The 10,094-nt window shown below is 38.7% G+C and overlaps 1 protein-coding gene across 1 annotated transcript; it reads left to right on the forward strand.

The window, feature by feature from the left end:
* The first annotated feature begins 6,038 nt into the window (after positions 1 to 6,038).
* LOC149151404 (LOB domain-containing protein 25-like) lies at positions 6,039 to 9,053 on the forward strand. The gene is made up of 3 exons (XM_089438867.1): positions 6,039 to 6,916; positions 7,730 to 8,379; positions 8,491 to 9,053. The coding sequence occupies exons 2-3, from the start codon at positions 7,732 to 7,734 to the stop codon at positions 8,506 to 8,508; spliced, it is 666 nt and encodes a 221-aa protein (XP_089294993.1). The 5' UTR covers positions 6,039 to 6,916; positions 7,730 to 7,731; the 3' UTR covers positions 8,509 to 9,053.
* Positions 9,054 to 10,094: the final 1,041 nt, after the last annotated feature.

Consider the following 10,094-nt stretch of genomic DNA (forward strand, 5'->3'; position numbering starts at 1 on the left):
ATACTGTGCTCCATTCCTGGAAAAGGAAATTAGCAGGCGGAGGATATAAACCACGACAATACAAACAGACCGGCTCCGACTCCGGCTCGGACAAGCCGTTACCTAACCTGAAATGATGAAAGCTGCCATTTTTCCATTACATTCCACCAGGCCGACCAAAGAACAAGAACGGAGAAACAGAAAGGCGTCACGATGTAATCTAAACTTACAATTAAGGCCGAACACAGATATACAGATAGTGGATCAGATCAGACTTTAAAGTCTGAGTCAGGTAGAAATGAAGTGCATGTTGCCCACATGGGACGGGATGGGGCTCGTGGTGTCAGTTCCTATCGCCTATGTATGTGCCGACATCGATAGATAGACACGCAGGTTTGGGCGGGCCGTGGCCTAGAGCCCATACGCCAACAGACTGCATGCAGGCAGGAGCTGACGGGGTGTCTGTGTCGGAGTCTCTGGCTGTGGGATTTGCTTCATTATTAATGTTTTCAGTGCCTCAGGGTTGGGTGTGTTGTTAGAGCTGCGGTCACGTGGGGGCAGCCCAGAGTGACGTGACCTGAAGAGCGGGTAAGCAAAATGTTCCTTTTGTGGTGAAAATTTGATATAAATTTCGATCCCAAATACATTGGAAATCGATAAATTTGACAAAATTTAGATTTGACTCTATTTGTTTTTTTTTTTCATTTTCATAGGAGTAAGCTAGGTAATTGAGATAATTCAAAAATTAATATTTATATATATATTTATTAGTTATTTTTAAAGGAAGAAGGAAAATCAAAATGGTGAACTTCCTTTATAGATTTCTGTTAGTGTATTTATTTTATCTTTAAAGAAAGAAAAACAATCAAAATTATGAACTTCTATTATATAGCAGTGATTTTGTTACTGTATTTGCTTTATTTTTAAGGAAGAAAGAAAATTAAGATTGTGCAAGTCTATTATGTACTGAATTCGAGGAAATGAATTTCTGTTCAAAATTTGGGATAGATTTATAAATATGATAAGTTTATATTTTTTAAACTACAAACTTCAAATGTTTTAAAGTCTTTTTAAGGTGTTGAATCCATTTATGCATTCAAAAGTGCATTTTAAACAATAAAAATTTACAATCTTCTTGAAAATTATAGTGTCAGTTTCGCTAAAAAAATGTCATTTTTTTAGTTAGTTAAACTACCCCTATTTAATAATGAGCTATTTGGAATGCCAAAAAGCTACAGAGTTCTACATTGTTTACTAGACATTCATGACAAACATGGTTTTTTGTGCATTTTATGTTATTGTTTTGAGTCTATGATTTATATAATTGATTGATGCTTATCCACATTCATTAGTCATTCAATATTATCTGTATCATTGATTAATGCTTATCTATATTAAGTAGTGATTTAATTTATATGACAATGCAAATTCTCAACTAAGTAAAATAATTATTGAAAAGTGTTACATAGATTGATGCTTATCTATATTCACTAGTTATTTAATTTATATTACTATTCTCAACTAAATCATTAATAGTAACTGCCAAACTTATATTCAAATAACCAAATTCTAGCTTTTAACTTTTTATGTTGCTAAATTTGAACTAACAAAAGTTTCAACTAAATCATTAATGAATAATTAATAGAAAACTTCACATAAATGCAGTGTTGAAAATATCGGTATCGACAAAATATCAGCGAGGATCCAGAAAATATCTTATCGGCAATATCAGCGAAAATATCGGCAAATATCGGCAAGCATAAAAAATGCATAATATATTCATTTTTTTCTTCAGATTCTTAAACATATAAAGCAATAACAACATGAAATAAACACATTGGCACATAAATATGACGAAAACACTGATATATATGATGTCAAAAAGAATGATACATCAAAGGTGATACCAAAATCCAGTTGATCTCTGATAATTGTCCATTCAAGGACTCAAATGTGGAGAACCAATACAAAATAACATCACATATATAAAAGTATCTCATCATCATGAGTTATATGTAGCATAACAAAGAAAACTAGCAGCTATCTATCTGAAATCATTGCCCTCTCCCCCTTTTACAGGAAAACATGATGCATTGTTTGCCAGGCCTGCCCCTAGTAGTAGAAGGCCCTGACCCTGCCTCTGCACCTAATTTCAAATAATGAGTGCTAGGTATGGAGCTGTGCTCTCCTATATCTATAACAGATGGTGTTGATGTTGATGCTCCCACAGTGTCCTCCTCCTCCTCCTACTCCTCCCAATGTTGCTCCTCCTCCGAGTTCTCCTCCTCTCGTTGCCCCTGTTCTAATGGATCATCTGGCTCTAACCATGAAGGTGACTCCTCCAAGATGGGCTCCTCATACTCCACCCCCCACTGAGACAATACATCAATATTGTCTAAGGAAATGGCATCTGGATCCATTGGTGCTTCTATTTGCCTCACTTGAAGTCGGATGTTGTAATGCACATACACTAAATCATTGAGGCATGCGAACTCCAACCTGTAAGAGTGTAAAAAAAAACTAATGAGTCTTGACTCTTGACACTTGAAAGTCATAAATAAAAAATAAAAAATTACAATAAGTGTAATTGCTCAATTGAAGGCTGGAGCTCAAAGTTATATCTGTTGTGTTTTTTTGCATGTATTTTTTCAAATACACTCCAATTGCACTCACACCCTGAAGAGCTACATGTTTGACTCAAGATTCTTATGGCTAATTTCTGCAAATTTAGTGCCCTTGCACCATAGCTTCGCCACCAAATATCTACAACAAAATAAAGAAATAAAAAATTCAAAAACTTAAAACATAATTAAACTTTAAAATAAAAGTTACATAATTGAATTTAAAAAAATAGAATTATAAGTAAGGAAATTCTAAATTGAAAATTCTAATTTCTAATGAGTGATGACTTGTCACTTACGTGGCATGAAGAGGGTCCTTTCCCTAATAGCATCATCAAAGCCAAATAGGCCAACACAATCCTGATAATACTGTATCTCGCGATTGATTTTGCTACGAAGCTCAGGATCAGGTACCATCCTATGAATACAGGAATGGAGCCCTTCCATCACCTCGCCATCAAAATCAAAGCCGCATTTGTATGAAAATGCGGGGTTGAGGAAGAGTGTTGCTGCATGAATGGGTCGATGAAACATCCCTATCCACCGACTATCAATCACATCCCATAACATCATATGCCTATCAAGGCCAACAGAACCCTTGTCTGCATAATAAGAACAAATGGCCTCCTTGGCCCTATCCATGGCCTCATACAAATAAGCCATTGCAGGCTTATGATTCTTCTAGTCCATGCCAAAATGTCTCAGAGTACACCATTTTTGCAATGGCTTTCCCGTCCTGTCTCCTGCTGTATCTACAATTACGCCAGTCATCAGACACAAACATTTGCTTCAACTCGAACTGACATCGAAGCAAAGACTGAAGAGTAATAAAGTTTGTGGCAAAACGTGTGATCGCAGGATGCCGCAACTCCTTGTTTCTAGTGAACTTCCTCATGAGGCTAAGAACAAAAGCATGGTTATAAATAAACTTGGGGATGCTCCTAGCCATATCAACTGCCTCCTTAATGAAGGAGAGTTTCCCCATATCCTTAAGCAACAAATCAAGACAATGTGCTGCACACGGAGTCCAGAACAATGTGTGATGCCTCTCCATAAGCATCTTGTCGGCAGACACATAATTAGTTGCATTGTCTGTTATGACTTGCACCACATTCTGCACACCAATCTCTTGAATGAACCCATCTAACAACTCACATATCGTTGTTGCATCTTTGATATGTTTTGATGCATCCACCGATTTAATAAACATGGCACCTTTAGGACAATGTACCAAGAAATTTAGAAGGGTCCTACCCTTCCTATCTGTCCAACGATCAAACATCACTGTGCATCCAGTAACTTCCCATGTTTTTTTTTTAACTCCGCCAATCTAGAGTTGATGTCCTGCTTTTCTGCTTGAAGAATTGGCCCCCACAACTCCTCATATATAGCACTTTTGTACCCTGGGCCCACAACAACAATAGCATCACACATTGGCTGCCAAAATGGATTGGTTTTAGTGATGCTGAGAGGTAAGTCGCTCCAGAAAAGACACCTCCCTATGGCTCTATCCGCTTCTTTCTTCTCCTTTTTTTTAACAAGCAATTTTATGCCAGGTTGTGATCCATGTCTTGTTCGTGGAACAAAAAATGATGACCTCGCACTAGCAGTAGCAGGTGATGATGTGGAGCCCCTCCCACTACCCTCAACATCAAAATCAAGAGAAGGTATCTCGAAAGATCTACCTGCACGTTCAACCTTGTTTCTTTCTGTCTTTTTCATCAATTGCCTCAAGAGCTTTTTGTATAAGCTCCGGACTAGAAACTGTACAAATCCCAACATCATGTCTAGTGAGTCTAGCAAGATGGTATTTCAGTCGTGTAACCCCTCCTATCATCCTGGTCACACACAATTTGCATGTAAGATATGCCTGATTTGTCCCACCATCAGGGCTCCCATACTCCCAAAATGGGTCTAAGGCTTTTGGCATATTTGAATTTTGTAGTGAGCTAACTCAAACCTAGGGAACAAAAAAAAAAATTGGAATTAATAAATAATAACCACATCATTTTACAAAATGATTTTTTTGCTACATTTTTTGCAATGTAAATTCAATGAAAAACCATAAATGACAATAAGAGGGTGCCTTTGAAAGTTAAAAAAAAAAATGGAGTTTTCTCTCCAAATATGGAGAAAACCCATGCATTTGCTTTATGGGCATGAAAATGATAGCAAATGGAAAAAAAAACAAGCAAAATGATTGTAGGCAAATAGGCAAGCAAGAATAATCCTAAAACTATCAAAAAATTCATTAACATAGGGGTTTATTTGAACATCCTGTTAATGGAAGAAATGAAATTGTCTCACTGTTCTTCAAGCTTAGATCAACAAAATCTTCGTTGTTGGTGGCGATAATAGGTATTCAATACTCAAACCCTCCTTCATCAAGCACATAGCTCTCCCCTTCCTTCTCTAGCAATCAGAAATGAAAAATGATTGAAAAAAAAAAACAAAATTGGACTTTTATAGCCACGGCGGCAATTTTTGCTGTCTCCCGACGATATTTTAGGTCGTAGCACGATATTTCCCCGAGATATTGCGGATATTTCAGAAATATAGCGATATTTTTGGGGAGACAAAATATCGCGATATTTTCTTGATGATATCTCCCCAAAAATATCATGATATTTCTAAAAATCAAGAATATTTCAACGATATTATATACACTGCATAAATGAATGTTTTTCTATATTTACCAATTATTTAATTTATATAACTGCACTGATATTCATTCGTCATTTAATTTATATGATTATAAAATAAATAATTAATTAATTGAAACCATCAAATTTATGTTCAAATAATAAGTAAAGTTTCATTTTTAACTTTTTATGAATAAGAATTAATAGTTTCATTTTTAACTTTTTATGAATAAGAATTTTTTTATTAATGGAAAGCGATTGATGTTTATCTACATTTAACCGTGATTTAATTTATATGAGTGCCCAGATTCTCCGAAACTTTCAAACTTAGCCAAACTCTCTCTTCTAACTTTTTATGGACGAACAAAAATATAAATTTGCTGTAACCGAGGGAGAAAAGTATTAAATGCAAAGGAGCTGTTGGCGATCGAGAGATCACGCAACCAACATAAATAACGTAATGGGCGGGGTGAGTACTTACTTCCATTTTGTCCCCACCTGAGAACACTCGTATTCACTGGGCAGGGAGGGGGCAGAGAGGAGAGGAGAAGAACCTTCCCAAACCCCAAGATAAGGACGTGCACAATAGATATGGACACATCCATGCAATGAATGAATCACATCAACATCATCCACCACCATCATGATGATGATCATCAACATCCATTATCATCATCATCCACCGCTCTTGGATTCTTGTTTTCTGTCTTCCCAGGATGACCGGAACACCGCCTGAGGTCAGGTGGAATGGCCGACATCTGTCGAGTGGATTAGAGGATTAGAGTGGGAAAAGGGATGAGAGTCAAAGAGGTAAGGGGTGAACAGGTACGCGTGCCCCGAGCCTTCCGTTGGAAAGAAGGGGGCGTGGCTCGAGGGAGGTTTGCAAAATTGGATCCAATGCCCAACGGGTTCTGTTACGTGTCCAGATTACACACAGGTGGTGTTGTGGTGAGGGAACTCAATTTCCTCAATTTCAATTTCCCGACTTCGGAAAACTGAAGGGTGGGAGTGGTGGGTGGTCGTCGTCGTCGTCAGCGCTAGTAGCAGCAGCAGAAACAGCAGCAGAGGCAGCGGCCAGTAGTACCAGCACAGCGCCAGGGCCGCTTTGCTTAAGTCTCTTCTCGTGCCCACTTGCATCACTAGAACTGTGTAATTTATAATGCCCATTTTACTAAATCTCTAAATCCGTAAGCATTGTGGGCATTATTATACTGTGGCTCTTGCAGGGGGAGGGGGTTCTTTATTTCCCTTCTACTTTCTTTGTGTCTTAGGCGCTATGAATGAATGAATCTTCTGGCAAATCGTCTGGCAGTGCAGAGCAGAGAAAGTACTGTTGCGTCACAGGTGCGCTGCCTGCTGCCCTCCTGCTGCTGGTTTTCTGTGTGGGGTGTGGGGAATGAGAGAGAGAGGGGTAAGGGCAGGGGCAGACTGGATTGACCACTCAATTCAAATGATTGCCCACGGCGGATTCAAGAGGGTTTTCTTCAGATCTTTTGCAGACAGATCTTGACTAGATTTGCCTTCAGGAAAAAAAAAGGAAAAGAAAAAGAGAGCATGGAGACCAGCTTCCACCTCATTACAATCACAACAACAACAATTCTTTGCTTCACACGAGACAACAACACTGCTAGTGTACCGTTCCAACTCTCAAGCTCGGCTCTTTAAGTCCTCAGTGTAAGAAAAAACAACTCCACCTCAGCTGCTGCTCCTTTTTCTAATTCATTTCAGTCAATGCCTCTTCTGCGGGGCTTATTAAAGCTGAATTCAATTCCTGCTTTCATCTCGATGTTGCAATCTTGGAAAAATAACCTAATTTTTCATTTCAGGCAGGCAGTCGAAGTAATAAACCCTAGGGGTCTGCTGATTCCTACAAAAGGAATGTTTTCTAGGAAACCTATGATAGAATTTTAATCTTTGCTATCTCAGAGAAACTGGGGTCACCACTTTATTCACATTATAAAACCGTGTCGCTTCGTTCTTGGCTTATGTTCTTGACAGTGGTCATGCAAAATTACAAAGTACAACGTACTAGATAGATAGATAGAAGACCCTAAAAACCTAAACCTAGGCATAACGATGCATTGCAAGTTTCTGGTTTCGACCCGGGGACACTGTGTGGTCTGTAATTTTTAAGTGATTGCCTAAATTTCTGTACAATATTTGGAGATCTGTTTCGATATTGTAATCCTCGGGACAAACTTTCTAGGGTTACTTGATTGATTGATTGCTTCTCGAATTTTGTAAACTATTGCTACACCAAAGCTAGCTACAATTCTGCTGCCGATGAAAAGCTCTGTCAGTGCTATTATCTTGACCAAGCTTCCAAAGAAAATAACCATGGCAAGGGACAAAGTCGGGCAAAGATTAAGGGAAAACGACACGGCATAATCTGTTTTTTTTGGCTTATTGTTCATTTAGATGGGTTTCTGACGCCTCCGGGATTATCGGTTGACCATTTTCATGGCTTGTCTGGTTGTGTTTGGACAGAAATGGCGTCTTCATCCAATTCTCCTTGCGCTGCTTGCAAATTTCTTCGAAGGAAGTGCACTCTGGAATGCGTGTTTGCTCCATATTTTCCCCCGGACCAACCGCAGAAGTTCGCCAATGTTCACAAGATATTTGGAGCAAGCAACGTGACAAAGCTGCTGAATGAATTGCATCCCCACCAGCGGGAAGACGCGGTGAATTCACTGGCCTACGAGGCGGACGCGAGGGTGAAGGATCCGGTCTACGGGTGCGTGGGAGCAATTTCGATCCTGCAGCACCAGGTGAAACAGTTGCAGACAGAGCTGCATCATGCGCGCTCCGAGCTTTCCAAGTATATAAATGCAGGGATTGCAATTCCTCCGATGGGGATGGGAATGGGATTGGCAGGATCTTCGAGGGACCAAATTTTCAGGGATCAGAATATCATGGAGTCGCATATTCCAAGGGACCATATACTCCGCGCCACTAATTATGACCAGACTGACATTGTTAGGCTCAGCGGACCCGGCTATGATCCAAACTATCTAGCCATTTCCGGGAGCCTAGCTCAGGCTCAAGCCCAGGTTCAAGCTCAGGTTTTCAACCCATATCCTAGAACAGGAAGCTCAAGCGACGAACGCACCTGCATCAGCCCCCCTTACTTGCATCCGGTAATGCCATCGCTTTCAACTATGTCACCAACCTTTAGTATCTATCTATTTATTTCTCTGTCAGGCACTTAAATTTTTTCGTTTTTTTCTTGGTACCCAATTTATTTGCAGGAGAAGAGGGAGGAATAGAATTTCTTCACTTCACCGTACATTCATGTCTCAGAAGTTACACCAAAATTTAAGCCAGTACTCTTCTTCTTCTTCCTCTTAATACATCTTGAAATGCATGGGAAGTAATAATACTTGTCTATTAAGCTTTATGCAGTTTCAAGTTCCATATGGACATCTCGTCCATATTAGCACTTGGTTCGTGCAATGGAGATAGGCATTACTTACCTTTGTGGAAGATCAAAGGTAACATCCATACGCTAGATGTTGTTCTCAGAGTCGATCACAACTTATTGCCTAGTGCTGAGGAGCAGTTCAGTTATATTCCTTGAATTCATGAACTAGAGATTAGTTTAGCCCATAAACATTGTAAAATAAATGTGACAATTCTTCTCCATATATTCTGGTGTTATGTTAAGGCATGCCATTTGCATGCGAAAATCTGTATTGGTCCATGTTCAAACTTCGAACAGTAAGTGTTGATTATGTTGTTGCTTACCAAGTTTCTTCTCAGTTCCAAATGATGAAATTCCAATATGAATCATTGGGTTGCAGTTGTTTCTGAATCAAGTGAACATTCTGCTCGTTTTCGTTTTCTTGAGCAATCATGTTAGTTTGATCCCTGTCATATTCTAAGGATTGGGTTGCAGTTGTTTTTGAATCAAGTGAAAATTCTGATGATATTCACAATGGTTTTAGATTGATCCGTGTCATTTTGGAAGGATTGGCGCTGGCTGGTGTCCACAGAATGAGGACCTGAGGTCGACATCGTGGATAACAAGCTGCAGCATCAAAATATGATACCGGGTAAGTACCACATAACCTTTCTGGAAGGCACTTATGTCTTTGTAGGTCCATTGGAATTGAAAAGAACAAGAGTTTGGCAAAATTGATAGGGACTATAAAACCAAAAAGTCTTCAATACACAACGAAATATAGATGGTGACCACTGGCAACTTTGACATTTGGGTCTGCATAATACAAACCTAACAAAAAGAAAGATAGTGAGCACAGCTTTTGCATGCAGTTCAGCAGACTTTTGGGATAAATAGAATCAATACGATATCTGCTTAGGTACCGATTGTAGCTTTTAGGTCATTGAAAGGGCAGAACAGCGGTTCTCACTAACTCTCATATGAATAAATAACTACGACATTTGCTTGTGTTTCATACTTCAGTTTCTGGATCATAGATTAAAAGGCCAGGACCTTTCAAAGCTTTTTGGTAAATTTTACCTTCCAATCATCTTTTTTTGAGGTTTCTTTTTCTGTTGAAACCTATAACAAACACACAGCCTTATTCCCCAACTGTTTTTAGGTTTCCTTATGAAATCTATAACAAACATTAGGTTCATTTGTCAACTCTTTTTGGTCCAATCATCTTTTTTGAAGTTTCTTTTTGTGTTGAAACCTATAACAAACACATAGCCTTATTCCCCAACTGTTTTTAGGTTTCCTTATGAAATCTATAACAAACATTAGGTTCATTTGTCAACTCTTTTTTGAAGTTTACTTTCATCATTATAAGAGAAGACAGGTACGTTCCTCATTTAAATATTTCAAAGGTGTCCAGTGTCAAAGTGGTTTTTAAACATTTATATAAATTTA

Source organism: Pinus tabuliformis, chromosome 9 (assembly GCF_031772625.1).
Source record: "Pinus tabuliformis cultivar Carrire ecotype Pingquan chromosome 9, CPIR1, whole genome shotgun sequence".
NCBI lineage: Eukaryota > Viridiplantae > Streptophyta > Pinopsida > Pinales > Pinaceae > Pinus > Pinus tabuliformis.

Excerpts from the sequence above, each read along its gene's own strand:
- LOC149151404 (XM_089438867.1), top strand. The coding sequence starts at position 7,732 with ATGGCGTCTTCATCCAATTCTCCTTGCGCTGCTTGCAAATTTCTTCGA.